This window comes from Schistocerca gregaria, chromosome 1 (assembly GCF_023897955.1).
Source record: "Schistocerca gregaria isolate iqSchGreg1 chromosome 1, iqSchGreg1.2, whole genome shotgun sequence".
Classification (NCBI taxonomy): domain Eukaryota; kingdom Metazoa; phylum Arthropoda; class Insecta; order Orthoptera; family Acrididae; genus Schistocerca; species Schistocerca gregaria.
Window position 1 is genome coordinate 1,072,084,563 of NC_064920.1, and position 23,883 is coordinate 1,072,108,445.

Sequence of the window (23,883 nt, forward strand, 5' to 3'; positions counted from 1 at the left end):
TAAAAAAAACAAAACAAAAACAAAACATATTTCTTTGCAGTACCAACAGTAAATAAACTCGAAATACTAGCAAATTTTATAGAAATACAAATATAAATAAGAATAGGTTGTAGAACTAAGACTCAAAAATGTTGAATCTTCATTATAAAAATAGAAATAATGAACCTAATGAATAGTTTGTGAGATATTGCCCTCTAAAATCATCATTTTTCAAAACAGTCACTGCAACCATTTCAGCATGCACCAAGCATAAACATTACTTGCAAATTTTGCAGAAGTGTTTAGTTTTACAGTCCTTGCATTTCTAGCATCCTCCCCTTATCCCTGGTTGTGGATCTTCAACTGTTCTTTGTTCCTGGGTGCCGGAGAGGTTATAGGGGCAAGCCTGTGAATTTTGTGCAAGAGATTTGGTTGGATCGAATGGATTGTCAGTATGGTGTTATAAGCGACTTTCCTATGGTTCTAAGGTATTCTCTTCTAACTGAAACTTTTCTGCTTTGAATACAATGTAGCCATTGAGAGCTGCAGTGTTCAACAACTGAAGAAAGAGACAGGGAGGCCACCGTCTTGTCCCTCTAGCAACAGTACGTCTACCATTCATAGCGTCAATGTCATCTCTGCCACCTTTTGTTTTGTTGTAGCACAATGTTATGCTCACACTTGGTTTTTTCTTTTCACTATTGTCACTGCCAGTTTCATCATTGTGATGCTTTGATGAAATAAGCAGTTCTGATATGTTTCGTTTTGGTACATAAGAAAGTTTTGTGACATCTTCCTGAAATCCAAACATACTTACTACTCTATTTTTAGATATTTTGGGAACAAACTTAACTGGAATTTCAGGCTGTTTTTTAATGTACCAACAACATTAATCTACATCTGCATTTACATAAATACTCCATGACCCATCGTAAGATGCATGGTGTAGGGTACACTGTACCGCTACTTGTCATTTCCCCTCCTGTTCCACTTGCAAATAGAGTGTGGAAAAACGACTGTCTGTACACCTCTGTTTGAGCTCTAATTTCTCGTATTGTATCTTCATGGTCCTTATGTGCTATGAATGTTGGTGCAGCAGAATCATTGGGCAGTCAGCTTCAAATACCAGTTCTCTAAATTTTCTCAATAATATTTCCCAAAAGGAGTGCCACCTTCCCTCCAAGGATTCCCACTTGAGTTCCCAAAGCATCTCTGTAACACTTAGGTTTTGTTAAAATATCCTGGTGACAAATCCAGCAGCCCTCTTCTGAATTGCTTCAGTGTCTTCCTTCAGTCCTAACTGTTATGAATCCCACACACTTGAGCAGTTTCTCCCAGTACGCTGAAGTTGACCATTTGCCTTCCCTACTACAGTTTTCACGGGCTCATTCCATCTCATATTGCTTTGCAACAATATGCCCAGATATTTAAATGACTTGACTGTGTCAATATGGACACTAGTAATACTGCATCCGAACATTACAGGTTTGTTATTCCTACTCATCCTGATTCACTTATATTTTTCCACATTTAGGGCTAGCTGCCATTCATCACACCAAAAGGAAATTTTGTGTAAGTCGTCCTGCATCTTCACACAGCCGCTCAGCTTTGACACCTTACTGTACACCATGGTTTCATCAGCAAACAACTGCAGACAGCTGCCCACCCTGTCCACCAAATCATTTATGTATATGGAGAACAACAGTGGTCCTATCACACTTCCCAGGGGCACTCCTGCTGATGTCCTAGTCTCTGATGAACACTCGCTGTTGAGACCAACATACTGGGTTCTATTATTTAAGAAGTCTTCGAGCCATTGACGTATCTGTGAACTTATTCCATATGCTTGTACCTTCATTAACAGCCTGCAATGGGGTACCGTGTCAAATGTTTTCTGGAAATCTAGAATTATGAAATCTGCCTGTTGTCCTTCTTCCATAGTTCTCAGTGTACCATGTAAGTAAAGGGCAGGCTGAGTTCCATGTGAGCGATGCTTTCTGGACATGGACACAAGCTTCTTAGCCTCAAGAAAGTTTATTATATTCGAACTGAGAATATGTTCAAGGATTTTGCAGCAAACAGAAGTTAGGGATATTGGTCTGTAATTTTGTAGGTCCGTTCTTTTACCTTCCTTATATGATGAAGTCACTTGCGCTTTTTTCCAGTTGTTGGGAAGTTGAGCGGGGTGTGAGAGTCATGAGAAATGCAAGCTAGGTAAGGGCCAGTGCTGTAGAGTATTCTTTGTAAAATTGAGCTGGGATTCCATCCGGACCTGGTGATTAATTTGTTTTCAAATCTATTAAGTTGCTGGGATTCCATCCGGACCTGGTGATTAATTTGTTTTCAAATCTATAAGTTGCTTCTCTATGCCAGGTATGCTTATTCCTATGTCGTCCATATGTGAGTCTTGGTATGTTTGTACAGTTCTCCTGCATGAATAGTTTCTTGAATGTGAAATTTAAAACTTTGGCTGTCTTCAACAAACACACCAGGCTGGTCAACAAGGGACTGAATGATAGATCTTTCCACAAATGTACTAATCTCTACTAACCTTTGCTTGTCTTTGTTTGTGCATTGTCATTTGGACCTAGAGTGCAACAGCCTCTGCTTTCTCAGCATCTTATGAATTCCATTATTAAACCATAGTGGGTCTTCCCATCCTTCATCCACTTACTAGGCAAATAACTTTCCAGACAACAATTTACAGGCTGTTTAAACTTTGCCCATAATATCTTCCTGGTATTAAGTGATGCCAATTCACCGTTTGAGTTAGACGTTAATAGCTTCTTATCTGCTCTGTGTAGTAGAAACACTGTCCTAACCTTCTTGACTGATTTATTAGCTTTCGTTAAAGACATCATGCTCACTAATCCCCATTTCTATACTGACATTGTCGATAAGGTCCAGCCTATTTGTAGCTAAAGGTCTAAGATATTTCCACTGCCTGTGGGCAGCCGAGCTAGCTGCTCAAGACAATTTTCAGAAAACATGTTTAAAAGTATTTTGCATGACTTTCTGTCTGTATCTGCCCTCAATGAATCCATAGACATCCCAGTCTATATTCAGCAGCCTTTTCTTGTAGTACTATTTTGATGACTGAGCAAGATCAGTTATCTGCTCTCAGATTTCTTCCAGACCTACAAGACACTAAACAACATCGTTTGCCTTATTACTGACTTTGTATGGTCCTTGTCGTTGTGCATCTGCATAGACTCCCAAATATTTTACATAATATATTTTAGAATAAGCCAGGATGAAGACCTTGATCATGTACTTCGCTAGTTTATTTGGGATATACAGCCTGAACCTGCATCTTCCTGTTTGTGGAACAAGCATATTGTGCGAAGTAATGTTTTCTGATGGAGCAAAATATGCATTGCACCTGGAGACAAATACATCAATAATGAATCTTACGGCAGCAAGATAATCTTGTGGTTTTCTTTCTTCTCTCATATGGATATTGTCAAACCTGATACAATGAGTCAAAAATCTGTATCTTTTCAATGACATACTTGTTTGTAAGATTTATATTATGGTCCCATATGTGTTCCAAAAGTCTTTAGGATTAATTTTACCACCATGCAATGTTCCAAATAAGTAAACTAGATCAAAATATGCCTTCAGTTCATCAAAAATTTTAGGCCTAGCCATATTTGTGTCACTTGTATATTTGTTTCAACTGAATCAGTATAGGTATTGGTTGATTCAAGAACTAAATCAAGCAATCGATTACTAAAAATTAACTGCCATGATTCTAATGCTGAATGTATGTCCATCGCAGCTCGAATATTTCCAGGCAAATGCATGGTAACCATGTTGTGACATCTTGTTTAAATGATTTGTGGTAAACAAGCTTTTCTCCATTTAGTTACTCTGTTCCTTCCTTTGTAAAAGTACACAGTTGTTGTACCTGAGCTAGTTACAAGAGTTGTACTTGAATGAACAACAGTTTAGAAGGATGGCAGAAGGCTGAACATCTTCTCCTTCACCTCCACTTATTTTACTATTACCATCATGATCACTTTTATTTCAAAGTCTGTTCTGCATCAGAATCGTCTACTTCACTCTCATCATTGTATAAAATTCTGTAAATTCCACTGTATGAAAGATTTTCCCTTGCCATTTTATATTGTAATCTGGTGACAGTGATAATTTGCTTTTGGGACATCACAAATAGTTCACAAAGTGACTCAATGATAGGCTTACACCAAAATAAAAATGAGGTTGCACTGGCAGAAATTAGTAACATAAATGGTCGGGCTGGGTCTGACAGACCTGAACACCTTTTGGAAGACTGCCAAACAATGACTAAACATAGCAATACCTCATTCAAGATGTGAACGCTTTCTCTTGGATGTTTCAGGAAGCTAGCAGAGCACTCGAGTCAAATCAGCAACTATAAGAAATTAAATTCAGTGAAACAGAAACAAGTGGGCCTCACAGACCCAGTCAGATCATTCTAGCGTAAAATTAGGAAATAAAACTTTTAAAAATATTCAGTACCTAAATTACTCAGTGAAAATAAGCTACTGTAAGTATTCATCATGAAACTGAAACATTTTCTCTTATTTTCTTTGGTTTTCAGTTTGGAGATCATCAGATAGAAAATCATGTGAAAACAATATGGTGAAATACTGCTGATTATGTTTTGCTTTGCTAACGTTTTGATGTAATAACAGTATGATAGGACATCATGTCAAAGGCATTTCATTTATGTTGTGAAATTGTCTTATATTAATCCTCTTGTTCCTTTTTTACAGTTAAATTGACAGAAATTGTGTGCAGTAGCAACTGGTTCCTTAAGATGTGGGGTATAGCAAACTTGATATGTTTTGCTACAGAGGTTCTGATGTGGAATTAACATCTAAATCTACAATATGTCAGTCACTATACTGTCAGTAAATGATAATACCTTTATTATATCAGACACTTCTCTTTGTCAATTCAGTATAAAAGTGTAAGCAAAATGAATGTTCATGTGGAAATTTCTCCTTGAGAAATGTGTTGCTTTTATTTTTCATTTTTTAGACATATCTTCCAGAAATTGTCTACTGTCATGACAGAGTACATCCTTTCAGAGCACATTACATTGAAATTGATGTATTCTGCAATTTTTTGTTTGACACAGTCACTAATATTTCACAGCGCAGCAGGTTTCAACTACATTGTGTTCATTTTCAAATGCTTTGTGGTTGAAATTGGTTGCATTGTGGAACATCCATGTGATTTTGTCAATAACAAAATAAAGAATGTGGTTACACTATTTCCGTTAGTATGCTAATCTGCAAATGTAGCTTTTCACTACACTCTTCCGTGTACTGAAAGCTTAGCTTTCAATTGCAATAACTCATAATTACATGGTCACTGGTATATATATTTAACTTTCTAATGAACTATAGAAAAATGGCTTTTTCTTCTGGTTGTTGTTATGTGTAAAACATCAGCTATGATTAGTACAGGCAATCTGCCAGTAAACTTATTTTACATATTTTAAATTTTTTCTGCCCTTTTTCTGAATGTTTATATTTGATTACAAACTACAGAATCAAAAACGGAAATTTATTCCTGAAATTCAGTTAACTGTAATAGGAAATCCACGTTGGAGTATTAACAATCCTTTTTGTCATGGACATATCTATTTCCTTTTATAGATTATTAATTCATTAATTCAACAGTCACACATTTCGTGATTCCCATGCAGGTTTTTAGACTTAAAATAAAAAGCTATAATAGACTATCATTGTCATTTTCATCACAGGTGTAGCTTCACCCTATATATATTTAGTTTTGTTGGTTGATTACAGTTGCAAATATTGAAATTTATTCCTGATATTCAACTACAGTGTAATTGGTAAAGATGTATTACCTAAAACAACATTAATAATCTACAATAAGTCCGCCCCCAGTAGCTGAGTGGTCAGCGTGACAGACTGTCAATCCTAAGGGCCCAGGTTTGATTCCCGGCTGGGTCGGAGATTTTCTCCGCTCAGGGACTGGGTGTTGTGTTGTCCTAATCATCATCATTTCATCCTCATCGACGCGCAGGTCGCCGAAGTGGCGTCAATTCGAAAGACTTGTACCAGGTGAACGGTCTACCTGACAGGAGGCCCTAGCCACACGACATTTCATTTCAGAAATAGATAGGAGGATGACATGTGGAAGTGTGGGTCAATCTGGGGAGCATGCTTGGGTGGGCTAAGTGGTAAGGATACCACTCACAATAAGTCGGAAATAAAGGTTTGAGTCCCTGACCAACATAAATTTTGTATGTCACTTTAGGCAGTACACCTATATCAATTACAATTTACCTTTTTCTGAATGATAGTTAATGTTTTAGTGTCATATATGAACAGTAGACCTGGAATAATACAATTGTTACTGCTTGCATGCAAAACAGTTAAATCTTCACTAACCCTTTTGTGTGCAGATGTTCCTTGCACACTATAACTTTGTCAGGATTTCTTTACAATGCAATGTATGTGGATCCAATTTTAACATAAAACCAGTGACAGTTTAAATTCCCATGCTTCCTTATTCTGTTAAATAATTATTTTTTTATTTTTCGAGTAGTGTAGTAAGCCTGTTTTGCCATTGATGATCTCTCATTTACTTTGGTGTCTTTAAAAACAAATTACACAGACAGAACAGTTTTCCTGAAAATTCCAGTGCGCCAGAATTTAAAAGTTTTCTCCGATCTGATATTTTACTAGGTTATTCATAATGTAACGGAACCTGATGTGTAGTTATACAGTTGTCCATATCATCATTTGAATATTTATTGTGAATGCTTTTCATCTTGTTTCAAGTAGACATTCCAGTCCCACTACATTTGGCATTGTATCCCTCCTTTAATATTTTACGAACTATGGCTTCCCCACTGCAACTGCCATTCCTGTATGCTTCTGATCATAGTTAAATTTAGTGTATTAATCAAATGTCTGTTTCCATGTTCATCATGTGAGGTAACAAGTGTAATACTTTGAACTGAAACGTGGCTATACTTAACCACACGATACACAAAATTGATTTTTGAGCTTCCTGGATCTTGGAATTCTTTCCAGTTTCTTCTTTAGTGCTACTGGTCCCCTCTGTATGCAGGTATCTTTGTTCCCAGGTATACTGAGGCTGCAGTTGATGTTATATAATCCAACAATTTTGCAGGTGTTTCCATAGTTGTACTGGTGACTTTTCTTTAAAATATATGCCAATAAATGGAGGTGTAGAGAAACTGATTTTAAGTGTATGCTAGAAGGTCTCTCACAACTTTTCTTTTCTTTAATTACTGAATTTTATCTTGTACAACAGCTTCTTAATGATGTCAGCTGTACAGTTTTCTTACGCCACTGTCTGTTTTACTCCAGGTGATGACAATTCATCTAAATTGAAGGTATATGTGTTGCAAAGTAATTGTGATGCCATCAGCATACCTGCTGCAAAACACTTGAAAATGTTGCATAAGGGAATTGAAAGTGACTGTGTAAATAAAACATAGCTTAACTGGTAGGTGAGGAACGAGACTTCTGGTCAGGTGAATACAGGTTTATTAATACAAAATCAAATAGAGGTAATGCAGGAGTAGGTTCAATAACGAACAAAAAAATAGGAGCATGGGTCAACTACTATGAACAGCATAGTGAATGCATTATTGTAGCCAAGATACACACAAAGCCCACATGTACCACAGTAGTACAAGTTTATATGCCAACTAGCTCCGCAGATAATGAAGAGATTGAAGAAATGTATGATGAGGTGAAAGAAATCATTCAGATGGTGAAGGGAGACAAAAATTTAATAGTCATGGGGGACTGAAATTCGATGGTAGGAAAAGAAAGAGAAGGGAAAGTGGTAGGTGAATATGGCATGGGGGTAAGTAATGAAAGAGGAATCCATCTGGTAGAATTTTGCACAGAGCATAACTCAATTATAGTAACACTTGGTTTAAGAATCATGAAAGAAGGTTGTATATGTGGAAAAGGCCTGGAGACACTGAAAGTTTTCAGATAGATTATATAATGGTAAGACAGAGATTTAGGAAGCAGGTTGTAAATTGTAAGACATTTCCTGGTGCAGATGTGGACTCTGACCACAATCTATTGATTATGAACTGTAGATTAAAACTGAAGAAACTGCAAAAAGGTGGGAATTTAAGGAGATGGGATCTGGATAAACTGACAGAACCAGAGGTTTTAGAGAGTTTCAGGAAGAGCATTAGGGAACCATTGACATGAATGGGGGAAAGAAATACAATAGAAGAATGGGTAGCTTTGAGAGATGAAATAGTGAAGGCAGCACAGTAGGTAAAAAGACGAGGGCTAATCCTTGGGTAAAAGAGGAGATACTGAATTTAACTGATGAAAGGAGAAAATACAAAAATTCACTAAATGAAGCAGGCAAAAATAGATACAATCATCTCAAAAATGAAATCAACAGGTAGTGCAAAATGGCTAAGCAGGAATGGCAAGAGGACAAATGTAAGGATGTAGAGGTGTATATCACTAGGGGTAAGATAGATAATGCCTACAGGGAAATTAAAGAAAACTTTGGAGAAAAGAGAACCACTTTTGTGAATATCAAGTGATCATATGAAAAAATCCATGGAGAAGTAATAAAAACTTTGAGGTTCACTCATGACATTGTAAATCTGCCAGAGAGAGCAAAGGACCTGGAAGAGCAGTTGAATGGAATGGACAGTGTCTTGGAAGAAGGGTATAAGATGAACATCAACAAAAGCAAAACGAGGATAATGGAATGTAGTCAAATTAAGTCAATTAGTCAATTTAAGTCGGGTGATGCTGAGGGAATTGGATTAGGTAATGAGACACTTAAAGTAGTAAATGAGTTTTGCTATTTGGGGAGCAAAATAACTGATGATGGTCGAAGTAGAGAGAATATAAAATGTATACTGGCTATGGCAGGGAAAGTGTTTCTGAAGAAGAGAAATTTGCTAACATCGAGTATAGATTTAAGTGTCAGAAAGATGTTCTTGAAAGTATTTGTATGAAGTTTAGCCATGTATAGAAGTGAAACATGGATGATAAATAGTTTGGACAAGAAAAGAATAGAAGCTTTCGAAATGTGCTACAGAAGAATGCTGAAGATTAAATGGGTAGATCACATAACTAATGTGGAGGTACTGAATAGAATTGGGGAGAAGAGAAATTTGTGTCACAACTTAACTAGAAGAAGGGATTGGTTGGTAGGACAGGTTCTGAGGTGTCAAGGCATCACCAATTTAGTATTGGAGGGCAGTGTGGAGGATAAAAATCATAGAGGGAGACCTGGAGATGAATACACTAAGCGGATTCAAAAGGATGTAGGTTGTAGTAGGCACTGGGAGATGAAGAATCTTGCACAGGATAGAGTAGCATAAAGAGCTGCATCAAACCAGTCTCTGGACTGAAGACCACAACAACAACAAGAGATGGAAAACCAGTTCTAAGCAAAGAAGGGAAAGCAGAAAGCTGGAAGGGGTCTATATAAGGGTCTGTATAATGGTAATGTATTTGAGGGCAATAGTATGGAAATAGAAGAGAATGTAAGTGAAGATGAAATGGGAGATGTTATGCTGCATGTTGAATTGGCAGAGTACTGAAGGCCCTGGGAGTGGACAACATTCCATTAGAGCTACTGATAGCCTTGGGAGAGCCAGCCCTGACAAAACTCTACCATCTGGTGAGCAAGATGTATGAGACAGGTAAAATACCCTCAGACTTCAAGAAGAATATAATATTTCCAATCCCAAACAAATCAGTTGTTGACAGGTGTGGACAGTGTCTTGAAAGAAGGATATAAAATGAACATTAACAAAAGCAAAGCGAGGATAAAGGAATGTAGTCAAATTAAATCAGGTGATGCTGAGGAAATTAGATTAGGAAATAAGACACATAAAGTAGTAGGTGAGTTTTGCTATTTGAGGGGCAAAATAACTGTGATGGTCAAAGTAGAGAGGATATAAAATGTAGACTGGCTGTGGCAAGAAAAGCGTTTTTGAATAAAAGAAATTTGTTAACATCGAGTATAGATTTAAGTGTCAGAAAGATGTTCTTGAAAGTATTTGTATGAAGTTTAGCCATGTATACAAGTGAAACATGGATGATAAATAGTTTGGACAAGAAAAGAATAGAAGCTTTCGAAATGTGATACAGAAGAATGCTGAAGATTAAAAGGGGTAGATCACATAACTAATGGGGAGGCACTGAAGTGAATTGGGGAGAAGAGGAATTTGTGGCACAACTTGGCTAGAAGAAAGGATCAGTTGGTATGACATGTTCTGAGGCATCAAGGGATTACCAGTTTAGTATAGGAGGGCAGTGCAGAGGGTAGAAACTGTAGAGAAAGACCAAGAGATGTGTATCAGAATGAAGTAGGGTGCAGTAGGTACTTGGAGATGAAGAGGCTTGCACAGGAAAGAGTTGCATGGAGAGCTGCATCAAACCAGTCTCTGGACTGAAGACAACAACAACGACAAAAATATATTGTTTTGACATGGGACGATGAGGACTTCATGAAAACACTACATATTTCCACAACGTAGTAGGCATTTACGGGCCAATAAAACTTTTCCTGAGAGAGACAATTTTTAAGTTCAAGACTTCAGTGAATTTTGTAGCTGTTTTATTGAACAGCAGCCTTTATGGTTATCTCACCTAAATGATGTGGAAGCTAGGTCTCTAAAAACACTGAACATGAATATCTTAGTCATGTGTATATGGTGGGTTATACAGAATGTATTCTACAACTTTATAAAGCCTTCATGTGGCCTGACTCAATTACAGTTCTAAGGTGTATGGAACAGCAAGATTTATATGTCTAAAGATGGAATAAGGCTGGCCACAGGTGTTGCAAGACCAGCTCCATTGCTAGTCACAGTGTTGATGCTAATGGGCTGGCACTACTAATTCTGGTTGTTTAACATATTATAAGAGATTAATTTTGTACTTCAAATAAATGCCACAAAGCCATTTTGGATTTGCATAAAGTATATCTTAAGTCACCTGGTGTGAACCAGATTCTAGTTGCTGCCTAGGGATGTTGCTGATCACCTTCCAGGATGCTCAAGAAGCTTAGAGTTTTTCTCAGTATTTTGGAATACAAGAAGGCGGCTAGTCTGAATTTCATGAATTAACTTTTCATTCATTCACTACATCAATTTGGCAGTTTTCATTAATAGGACAAAGCCAAGGGACAGCCTTGGCTGCTCAGTGTTTTACCATGATCATGTCCAAGTGCATACCCAGAAAATAGATGTGTCCAGTCCACCCAGGGCACCTTCCTTTGCCTACATCATTTGTGTTCATTGTTTATATTCTGCTGAATACCAGGGCATGTGGCAGTTTTGAAACAGTGATGTGGCAGATGAAGCAGCCAATGAGGCCTGAACAGTACTAATAGTGACAAAATGTGATGCCTAAACAGATGCTGTAACTTTGCTTTTGGGAAGCAGGATGTTGTATCGTAGGGAGAAGAAATGGCTGGAAGGTATTTTAGACAATCTACAGTTGATGAAACTGATAACCAGTCATGACATAGCTCCTTCAAGTTGCTGAGGAAGAACAAAATGCTGTTAATACACATCCAGTGGGACACAGTTCTTTTTATGCATAGATTCCTTCTCCAACAAAAGAACCAATGTTGTGTTTTGTTTTTGGCATTTAACAATCTATAAGCCACATTCTGGAAGAGTGCACTCTTCTTTCTAATGAGAGGATAGTGTAGTCATTTTGCTGACTCTGACTGCAGTTTATTACAGTTTTAGTGAACTTTTGATTTTGTGATTTCCACTAATTTAAATTTAATTGTTTTTCTTTTTCTTTTTGATTTATGGTAATTCAGTCTGACAATATACTATTTATTCGTACTCTCATGAACACAGTGTTGTTTCCTTAGTTCAGACAGCAATCATTATTTAAGCCTTTGTTTCCTGACACAAGAAAAAAATTACTTTTTAACATTTTCTTTGCAGAATTTATGCTTTTGTGGCCTCAAATGACAGTAGGATTTTTTGTAAAATTTTATTTTATTTTTCACAATTTTTTTCTCTCTTGGTACTCAGAAGTACTGTCAGACTCCATGGACAGAATCACAACCTGCGCAGAAAAATGCTCCAATTTATATAAGTTGAACTTTATTCCACATAAATATTAAATATTTTTACATAAGAAAATTAATTAACAGAAATATATTTCTGAATTTTTTAAAAAAATTCACATAAATTTATTCTAGAGCAACTTCACAATACATAGTAACTTAGCTATACATTTTTGACAGTATATACATATCACATATTTTGTGATACCTCATGAAATTGTAGGAAACAGTTCTTTTTCTCAGTGCAGCACAAATACACTTTACACGTACTACATTGTGAATGTGGTCTCGACTGAATTTTATTTTTCGCACACATTTCGCACTGTCCTCTTTTACAACTGAACACTACAAATATTTTCCTCGGTTTCCAAGACGTACGTTCTTCAGAACAGAAAAGTTATCTTTCCTTCTCTTTGGGAGAGTTATTTCATCTTTACCAGTTTCTCTTTTTGACATTTGGCACTTGCTGTTCATTCAATAGCCCTAGTGCCACAGCACGCCTGAATTCCAGCAGTGGCAGTGCCCCATGTAAATCACTGAAAATGACGTAAGCATTGACAAAAGCAATTTCTATTGCTCCCCAGAAGAGACGATTCCACCATTTCTTTGATCGCTTGTCAAGACCATAAGTTGAATGTAATCTCTCTGCATGATCCACACCACCCATGTTTTTATTGCAATCACATACAATAACTGGACATGGTATAGTCATACTAGTTCCATCTTTCTGTTTTCTTGTCACTGCGCTCTGTTCAGTGCCATGGAAGTTTGACGCAAAATACACTACTTCATTTTCCTTCCATTGAAATACTGTTAGGTCTAAAGATTGTGATTTAGACATTTTTCTTTAGGTAAATTCTCTGTCAAACCTTTCCTGTTTGTTCTAATTGTTCCACAGGCAAATGTATTTACCGATTTCTGTGTGAGAAAAAGTGGACAGAACAACTAGTGAGAGATAACGCATTGTTGCTACAATAAAGTGTTCGCACAACCTGACGGTACTAATAAGTCCGTCTTATACTTTCCACTTTATCTCATTCACTTGTAATGTAATGCTTCAAACTATTATAAAAAAAATAAAGAAGGTAAGTATGTACAATGGAAAACTCAACGGAAGTTTCAATAAACTGCGCACAAATTCAGGCAACACCATGGAAACAAGCACATACAGTCTTCTGTTTTCACAACAGGGCGTGAAAAACAATTTCAAGCTCTGACTGCCAGAGAGGTCTCTGTATTGCACAATAACATCTATGAAACAGTAGAGTAGAGTTACTGTTACTTAGCAACAGGCTCTCAGATCACGAAACTGCACCACAAGAAAATAATGAGAGTCAAAACTTACTGGTACTTTTAAATACCGTCAGGCAACAAAGGGTTAACATCCCACTGAGAAAACATTCATACAATAACAAGGACCATCCTGTCTGTTATTATTGAGCACTTTTAGACATTGCAGCACAAGAAAGGCTTATAAGATTTTGGTAGTGAACGACACAGTTGCAGTCTTTCCAAAACATTGATTTTGATGAACAAATTTTAAAAAAAAGGCATGTATTCAGATTTACATTTTGACCAGGTTCTTGACTCAATCTTAAACACATGGAATGGTTTTACTTTTAATTATACTGATGGTTCTAAGCAGTGTACATCCACAAACCTCCCAGTTCAGTTTACTGACTTGTTGCAGTACCATATGCTGTAATGGGACACTGATAGATATTGTTTGAAGAAATAAGTTCTATTTTATTATGATTTCCTGAATGTTGTACAGATTATTAAAGGAATGTACCAAAGGGAGAAAATTGTCTTGGTGTTCTCTGTTTACAACGACAAAGAAATGAAATCTCATTCTGTTAGGTACTAGGGTATCTGTAGAAACAATAATGGTTGAATACCATCTATCACTAATGTTCATATTGAGAATGGAGTGTTATTCTATAACTCCTTTTTCTTTCTGAATCTTAAACAAGGATTTATAGGCGACTTGAAAATTATTTCATGATAAATAACATCTTGTGTCAGAAATCTAATCTTACTTCAGATGTAGTGTATCCATACATTTCTTATGCATGTGTCCTACATTTATTTTCGTCATAAAACTGTCTAAAGTTCACTGAGAATATATTCATCTAAGTATTAACGTAATTGCGTTAAATTTATTCCAGGCAGCAGAAATGGAAAATGAGTTCTTAAGACTTCAAGAACAAAACTCTGAAATGGAAAAGCATATACGAGAACTGCATGCTGAACTGCAGCGTAAGGAAAATGAACACGTTAAATCTCTCAAAGACAGAGAAGAACTCATAAGAGTGTTGAAGAACAAAGAGAAGAAGCAGGCAGAACAGATAATGGATTTGTGGTCTCTTGTTCAAGAACACGAGTCTGCTGCATCAACAGTAGGTTTAAATATTTTTAATTTGATTTCATTGTGTATGTATGTTAGAAGTGGACAAAATCTGTTAATCATTCCATTGATTTCAGTAAATGATGTTCAGAAACAAATACAGGGAACTTCCATCAAAATGATAGTACAAATAAAAAGTCAGTTGCATAAAAAAGATTCAGTTGAGGAAACTACACTTGTCAACCAGAACATTAGGCCTCCAAGCTACTATCGATATAAACCACTCCAGGTAATAGCAGTGTCACCTGGTGAGGAATGATAGCTAGTCAGACACGAGCACAGTGCAAGCAGTATCAGTAAGAATGGTGTCTGTGTGTAGAAGAGAAAGGCACACAATCTATCTGAGTTTGAGTGAGGGCAGACTGTGATGGCCCAGAGGCTCAGCATGAATATTTTGGAAACTGCATGACTTGTTGGGTGTTTGAGTGCTGTGGTGAGTGTCTTCAACATGTGGAGAAACCAAGATGAATCCAGACTTTAATGCTGAGCAAACTACTTGCTCCTAGTGATGAGCCTTCGCAGCCGATGATCCCTGCATGTGCCAATGTTAACACCATGACATCAGCAATTATGACTGAAACGGGCACACAAGCATCAGCACTGGATGTTGGCACAGTGACAGAGTGGTCTAATGAATCCTGATATCTTATTCATCATGCTGATGGGAGGACGTGAACCTGTTGTCTTCCAGGGGAACAGCTTGACATCTGTGCTGTGGCATGGACACAAGCTGGCGGAGGCTCCATTATGCTCTGGGAAACATCCATGTGGGTATCCATGGGTCCAGTGGAGCTTGTGTAAGGCACCATGATAGTCAAGGAGTGTTGTGCACTGGTTACACACCACATACACCACTTCATGAAAATCATGTTTTCCTTTGGCAGTGGATTTTTCAACAAGATAATGCTCCTAGCACCAAGGCCAGAAGTGTGATGGAATAGTTCGAGGAACGTAGTGGTGAGTTCTGATTGATGTGCCAGCTCCCTCGCCCCAGACCTGCCACATCTGACCCTCATCGAATACATCTGGGATGTGATTGAATGTGTTAAGAGCTCATCACCTCCATCCCTGGAATTTATGGGAATTAGGTGACTTACGTGTGCAGACGTGTTGTTAACTCCCTCCGGCAACCTAGCAAGGCCTCATTGCTTGTGTGCCACGACCCGTCACTGCCGTTACCCATGCCAAAGGCGGACATACCAGCTGTTAGGTAGATGGTCATAATGTTCTAGCTGACCAGTGTAAAAGTATAAGGAGAAAGAGTGGCTTTCCAGTATTTAACATTCAGGAGGCAAAATCCTAAGTACTGCTGATGGGCAAACATGTTTGTCTTTGTCTCCCCTCGTCCTCACAACAGGCAGGCTGCTTTCATTCTGAAGTCAGAGTGACCTGCCACTTCTTTATAGCTGTCCTGAAACCATCTCTCTTTCTTCCTGAGGAAGAGACTAACAGTTCCAAAAGCTAGTGCAATTTTGCCTACTTCTGTATATATCTGTTGACAGTACTTCAAATTTTGCCTCCTGGAGGTAAGCACTAGGTAGCCAGTGTGTCCCCTTGTCATTTTGTAATTTCATTAATTATAAGTTAGAAAAACCTGGAAATCTAAGAAAAATATAAAATATAGATGAAGGCATAATTCAATAAGATGTAAGAGCTTAGGGGGGAAAAAGCAAATATTCTTATTAGCAATGGGGTGATGAAGGTGCAGTTTCGTACATATATTTGCCACCAGTTGATATCTAAATGATTTGTCACAGCTAGAATGGATACCAGAATGTATTAAGATTATTACTGCATGATCATGTTACAGATCTGCATCACATCAGATGTTAGTGAGTTTTGTGAAGGACTATGGAGAAGGCCACATTCTTGTGAGAGACAATGTTACCATCATAATTGTGTGTGTGTGTATGCATGCATGTGTGTGTGTGTGTGTGGGGGGGGGGGGGGGGCTGACTGATTCAATCCTATTTGATTTCTGTAAGGTGCGTTGATGTGACAGCAGCCCAGTGTTGGATTGAATGCGAGCATAAAGTGAACCACATACCCTCTCAGAGTGTTAGTCAACAAAATCTGGACATACCAATGGAAGATAACTGTACTGTGCATGTAGCAAATAATAATACCTTCACATATGTACCTATTGCATGAGCATACCATTTGTTAGTGACTAGGAGAAGAGGGCTACTCAATCACCATTCCAGATCTAGGCTGCTGGTTATGCAACACATGTGGATGCATGCAGGGTAGTGCTTGACTGATGTCTGCTGACAAGTGGTGTCACATCATTTTCAGTGGTGAATGTTAGTTCTGCACTATCACAGATTACAGTTGCCTGTTGAGGGGAGAGGATGCAGATGGCCAGTGTTTTGGAAGGGAATCAGCAGTGCTACATCTAATGCCATGTTATAGTGAGCCACCAGATGTGACTTCAGACCACTTTTGGCAGTGAGCCAGAAACTCTGGCAACACAGACACTTGGTAGCTTTAACAGGGCAATGCTTGTTCACCGGGGAGGGGGGGGGGGGGGTCATCATAAACTTCCTGTATGATTCTGAAGTACTCTTTTGGTTAGTAAGATCCAATTGTATACATCTGATAAAATAACACAGGTCAGACATCGGTGGCTGTATGACACAACTGAGTAAGCGAATACAGCGAAGTCCAATGGGTGTAGTATTTTATTGAGAAGGAACAAGCAGTGTACTCATACTCGAAAAATTTTGTATTAATTTAAATAAAACTACTTAAATTCTCAGTGCACAAGGTTGCTTCTCACCACCTATTCCCCTTTTAGGTGCATAAAGTTTTTATCAGTGAGTGTAGTATACAAACATTGTGCTAGACAACCACTCACATGGAGTGAGTGGCACATATACAAACCTTTTTTCTATTTTTTAAACATATGATGGAAAAAAAGATAGATCCAATAGAAAAGTGTGGCAACACGTCAACCTTGTCAGAAATGGAAAATTTAAACAGTTTGTCATGTAGAGCACACAATTTAAGTGAGTGATGAAAAGCACCTTTTGTACTAGATACAGTTAACAATTAACATGAAAAGTTCGCAAAATCACACCAGAGATTCATTTATATATCAAAACGACCAATCTTGCAAGTGTGATGAAGTCCAAAATTAAATTATTAAGTGGCTACAAAATGACACTGAGGTATTAAGTACTGAAATATCAACTCCAGACAAAAGAAATTATAGATTAATAAGAGAAAAACACTTCTGTGTGAGTGAAAACCATTAAAACAAAAATAAAAGAGACCACAAAATGCATGTGTACATAGTACTAACACCGAAAACAATAACATATACAGTACTCCTGGTGACAACACACTAAAGTGTATAAGTAAAAAATCTACAAATAAACAACAATTTAGAAAGAAGGTGTGAGTTGAAACAAGCTTCTAATAACCAGGAGCAACATATTTTTCTTTGCTCTGTGCGTTTTAATAAGCTGGAACCACTGTGCTGCTTTCTACATGGCCATGACAAGTAATAAGCAGCTGTCTTCATGAATGACTAGCAAAAAACACTGGCCAAGAGACAGCTGGACCATCTAGTTACTGAACATCATGGCCACTTCAATTCAATGACTGCTCCACAGCCTGCACAATTTGTATTCTTCCCACCAATACCAGCTTAACCTTCTCTAGTCCCTATCAATGTCAGTGAAACTCTCCAATAGCCATGTAACTTACGATGTTATTTTATTTTAATTTGAAGGCTACCAGTTTCAGCATTTTACTATGCCATCTTCAGGCCACACATGTGTCTCCAAATAACCGAAAATGTCACATAGTGCCATAAATCCCTGGTTGTTGTTCATTCAATTGTTTCACAAGTGCTTCATTCAAAGATTGATAGCAGAGGTTACTTCAAGTCTTTGAATGAAGCACCAACATGGCTGTTTGAGAATTTCATTGACTTTGACAGGTACTTAACCAGCCGATATCCCGTCCATGATGGATCAACAGTGTTCGCTAGCTCCTGTTGTTCATCTACATATCCCCTTCCCTGCTCCCACTCAAGCACTACACAGCCTTCTATTCCACCAATGCACCCAGTAGTCTCTTGCCCCCCCCCCCCCCCCCCCAATTTCACACACACAAACACAAACACTCCAAAAATTCTGGTCCCTGCTCACTTCCACAAGCAGCACTATGCCTCCCCTACCTGCTACTCCCCACCACCAATGGTTTGCTTTTCCCATTAGGCACAGTTGCAGTACACAGTCTGGCCTCTCAGTGGCCAGAGATAGATGTCATGTGTGTGAGCTGTGCTTGGGGATTTGTGAATGTGTGTGTTTTCTGCTTCAGAAGAAGGCCTTTTGGCTGAAAGCTTAAATGTATAGTCTTTTCATTGCACCTGTCTGTGGTTCAACATCTCCTCTGTATGGTGAATAATAATCTATCTTTTTTGTAATATTATTGTTGTTCCGTTCTGGACTTTCTATTGCTTGATTTTGTCTAGTGGCTTTTCTACCATCCCACAACCCAGTGCTGGTTTTCTTTGTTGTTATTCTCTAATGCATTACTTTACTAAATGTCTGTCCTCTTATATTTTTTTCCCGTGTTTTACCTGTTGCCTTCAAAACTGCACTCAGTGTCTTACAAGCCACACTGTATCAACAGCCTCGTTGGAACACACACATGGCTGTGCAACTGCACTAATTGTTGGTGCACCATCTCATGTCCCACATTATATCCGCCAAAATAATTAACCTTAGACAATCAAATTGATCACACTTCCTCTCTCGCTCTTGCATGTTTTCATGTGTTATCTTCTGTACCTTCCTTTGCCACACAAAGTTGTACTTTAATCTAGCAACCTCTTCTCCCTTCCTCCCACCCTCTCTTCGCTCATTCCAGCATGCACATACTAATATCAACTAATCCATTAAGATTTGTTGTCCCCTCTGTTTACACGTATCCATCTACCAAACTGCATCCCATGTTATCGTCTTTTTATTTGTTTTTCTTTTTAATCCCATTGTGTTTTCACATTGATTTTAGTTCTTATTCGTCTCTTGCCATCAGTCGTACTCCCTCAGGTTACACTTATTCTCCATACATCAGCCATTCCATCCTTCTTGTGACCTTTTCCCACATATTTTTATGAGTTTTCCTCCCCCACATTATTGTGTGTAATTTATGTATTTTTCTGCATTTTTTACTCCACTGTGCAGCCTTGCTTCTTCCATTCATTCCAATGCAGAAAGTTTCCCTATCCCTAACCATAACTCAGTCCTGCATACAGTTCTTGCATTGTTGCCTAGCCCATGGAGCCACTCCAAATGGCCATACCACTGAATTATCCATCTCTGGCTGCAGCCTCTCCTTCTATAGTGACTGCTGTCTATTCGGATTCCACCAGTCCAGGGTCCTAACTAATCTAGTCCTGCAAAATCATGTAAATCAGGCCCAAACCCCCTTGCAGTACCTCCTCTCCATCCATAAAATTCTTCTGCTCTGCAATCCCAGATTCTTCCATCCCATCTGCCACACTGAAACTCCTGCCCTCCACAAACTAGAGTAGCTCGTACACCCTCATCTCAAAAAACTCTCCAACCTGTTCACCTTCTACTCCTGCCTTCAGCTACCACTACCCATCACCTATACAAGAACCTCCATATATCCACATCATCCCCTCACAGCTGACAAGCCCTTCCTTGCAGACCTAAGGCATTTACCACACCCACAGAAACTCTCCCACCACCATACAGGACCCAGAATCTAAACAGATCTGGAATGCAGTCATGAGCCTTTCACCCAAAAGCCTTAGTCCCACAGAAGTATTTTTTGCTGCCACCCCTACCATTCATACTCACTCCAAAACCAATACAGAACTCTGTGTTAGCCGGTTCACTCTTCCATCCAACCCACTGCCCCCAAATCGCGCTCTGTTAAAATTCCTGAATTTCTTTACCTCCAATCTTGCCACACCATCATTCTCTAAATCTGTGAACATGGAAACTAACCTTACATCCAGAGAAAGAACTGCAATTCACCAACTAAAATCTGACTCTGATGTTACAATCCTACCTGCTGACCAAAACTCCACCACTGTGGTTTTGAACTGCAGCAGTTACCTGCTGGGGCGACTCCACCAGCTGTCAGATTTGCCCACCAAAAACCCCTGCCACAATGACCCCATTCCAGAAATCCGACAGGATCCCCAGTCCCTCCTCAAAGCCGTAGGCCCATACCAGAGCCTCTCAACTGAGTCTGTCTCTCTTCTCATCCACCCCTACCACTCCCCACACTCCTATAACTTACATGATTCCTAATGTCTATAACCCCAACCACTCAGGATGTCCCCATTGTGCCCTCACTAAGAGAATCTGTGCTCTTGTGTACAAACACCTTCAGCATAATGCATGTAACATATGCTTCCATGTAAAAGACACCAACCATTTCCTCCACTGACTTTCCACAGTTCCAGTTCCTTTCTGCCCTGGCAATGTGACGCTGTCAATGCCACCTCCCTCTACACTAACATCCCAAATTCCCATGGTCACTATACCAACTGTATCTTCACCCTCAGTTACTTCTCCTTATAAGGCATCACCTACAAACAAATGCATGACACAGCAATGGGCACCGACATAGCACCATCCTATGCCATCCTATTCATGGGTCATCTACAGAAATCCTTCCTAACCATGTAGAATCCCAAATCTCTCATCTGATATGGATTTATTCATGACATTTTTGTCTTCACGGAGGGTGAGGACTCCCTATCCACACTCCTTCAGTATCTCAGCATCTTCTGCCCCATTTCCTTCACGTGTTCCTCCTCAAGATCCAAGATGGCCACCCATTGAGATCACAGGTATTTTCTTCGGCCGCTAAAAGAACTTATTTAAGAGGAAATAGTTTCAAATTTAAATTTTCTTTGTTTTGTGTACTTGCTGTAGTGTCCATTCTTGTCACATAACTGAATATTAGCGTCCCTGCAGTGCTTGTTCTTGAAAAAACTTGTTCTTTAGCTGAAGTCCCAATAATCGTGACATAACCCGAAATTTTTCATGACATAAACACAAAAGATTCTATTAAAGTTTTTTCACAGTTCAAAACTCGTTTAAAAAATACTGCTACTAGCTTCATCAGTGTCTATTGTTGCAATAAAAGTGTAATTAAATGTTTCTAAATCGTATTTAACTAACACATTTCGTAACTGTTTACTAGTTAGACACGATCTAGGCCCAAATTTTCCAAGTTATAAACATTTAAAAACCTGACCAAACATGCATGATAACGTAAATTCTCTAAAAGCAAATTAATTACAAATTCATTCTTCTGTCATTGTACCTCTAAATTGGTACACAAAAAAAAAAAGCCAACCATCGCATGTAAGACCTAAAGACCTTCGTGTCGTTTTTTGTTTACACATGGCCAAGCTTGCGTCCTTGACTAATTTACAATAGTCCATAAACTTATTTATTCTTTTGAAACTGATCATGAGTGAGAAATATGGGAGCTGTTATAGGGTAGTGAGTAGAGGGATTTGTTGCCAATCTTGTAGGAAATATTTTCACTGGGGGGGGGGGGGGGGGGATGCAGTGGGGAGAATGTTGGGAGAACAGAAGAGGCTCTCTCCTGAACTGCAGAGTATGCAGTAGGAACATTTCGATTGGGGAACAGGAAAGGAAAATCTGTGCCCTTCAGGCACAGTTGGAGGAACCAAGAAAGGAACTCATAAGGATCAAGGGAGATAGGGGGGAGGAGGGCGGTTGGAAACTGGCAGCAGGAGGAGGAGGGTGGTTGGAAACTGGCAGCAGGTAGGAGGATAGGAAGAAAGAGAATGCAATCTGACAGTTTTCACATCAACACAAAAACCAGGTATCTACCACTTCCAGAGTTGAAGTGGAGAAGAGCCTCAGGTAGAACAAGGTGCAGGAAATGTGCAGCACACTTTAACTGAGGCCAAGAAGCTGTCACGAACCCGCTCTACAGTTCAGGAAAAGTTATCTCCATAAGGACACCGTTACGGTGTGGCTAATGGCTGCATTATACTTTAGTAGAGCTGGCCATGATGTCTCCTTTGTTGATGCTGCTGATTCTGTGTTGTCCATGTGGCTTCTCATTGTCTAGGCGATGATTCCTTTGCTGCTCTGGGTCCAAGAAGAGGTGTGGGTTTTTTAATTATTACTGGACTATCGAAAAATGATGCAGTACTCCACGGTTTCTTTGTATCAAAAACACATTTATTGCCAAAACTATATACACAACTACACTCAAGTGGCCATAAACCCATTGTAGACCAAAGATCACGGTCGTAAGCTACAAAGAACATACAATTCCAATATCGATTATTGATCGCAACACCTAACTTAGTATTATCTTAAGCAAAAGCTTTTTTAATATGACTTTAGTGTATAATAAAATAAAATGATGTCTATTTGTCAGTTCCATTACAATAGCCCCCCAAAAATTTTGTAAGTATGAAGATGCGAACAAAATTCTGACATCAGAATAATGGAACTGCCAAGAATATGATTTTAAATAAATTAAAATTTTTAATAGAATTGTTTCCTTTTAATTATGCCAACACAGAAATTGTTATACTAAGTAAAGGAAACATACAATTTTTAACCTTAGAGTAAATGAAATTCACAATTTTCACTTAGAAGAGTCCATAGTGTTGCAGCACTTCACATGAAACCATTGAAAACTTTTAACTGCAAGCTTATTTTCTTTTCTTTTGTTGCCCACTTTTTACACTACTCACAGTCTGTCCCACATTGACCATCTACACATAGGTGACTTCCGTTAAAGGTCTGATTTCTGCATGTCCTGCAGTGCGACTTTCCAAAGCTTAGCTGTGTGTATCACTTCATTGACTATAATGCCATGTTATCTAAACAAAATCACATACAGAGATCACCTTTTGGTTACATAATGTACATAAGTACATGGTTAGGATGCATAGTTAACCTTCTGGTAATGTTTAATCTAGTGGGAGAAGTTTACAGAATCTGTCTGAGTAACACTACAAAGTTATGAACTGGTCCAACACAGATCCTTTAAATAGTAACAAATTCAATAAACATGTAATACAAATGCAACATATTGGGTGTAAAATGTCTTATTACAGACTATAACACTTACTTCAAGGATAACAAAATTAGATTGTTTTCAAAAGTAAAGTTATAGGCAGTTTGTTACAAGGGTTGATATTCACTGTAAAAGTGCAAAGGCAAAAACATGGATGAAAGTTTTGGAATGGTATGTATCTATCAAAATTAAAAAATATTATTGCCTATGCTTTTGCAGTGGTTGAGAAAGAAATGTACAGTAATTCATGTGGTTTACTAAAAATGATTTTCTCCTAGTTTAGTTGGACATCTCAGGCACTTAAGTGTGTAGTAATTAGGACTCTGCCTTTAAGATTTAAA

At 38.3% G+C, this 23,883-nt stretch overlaps 1 protein-coding gene across 2 annotated transcripts in view; it reads left to right on the forward strand.

Moving 5' to 3' along the window:
• The window catches only part of LOC126281632 (golgin subfamily A member 6-like protein 22), a 279,886-nt gene that overhangs the window by 177,466 nt on the left and 78,537 nt on the right, over window positions 1-23,883 (forward strand). For both annotated transcript variants that reach the window (XM_049980769.1, XM_049980760.1), the window contains one exon: window positions 14,235-14,465. In XM_049980769.1, coding sequence (XP_049836726.1) covers window positions 14,235-14,465 — 231 coding nt within the window. The remainder of the gene's footprint in view (window positions 1-14,234; window positions 14,466-23,883) is intronic.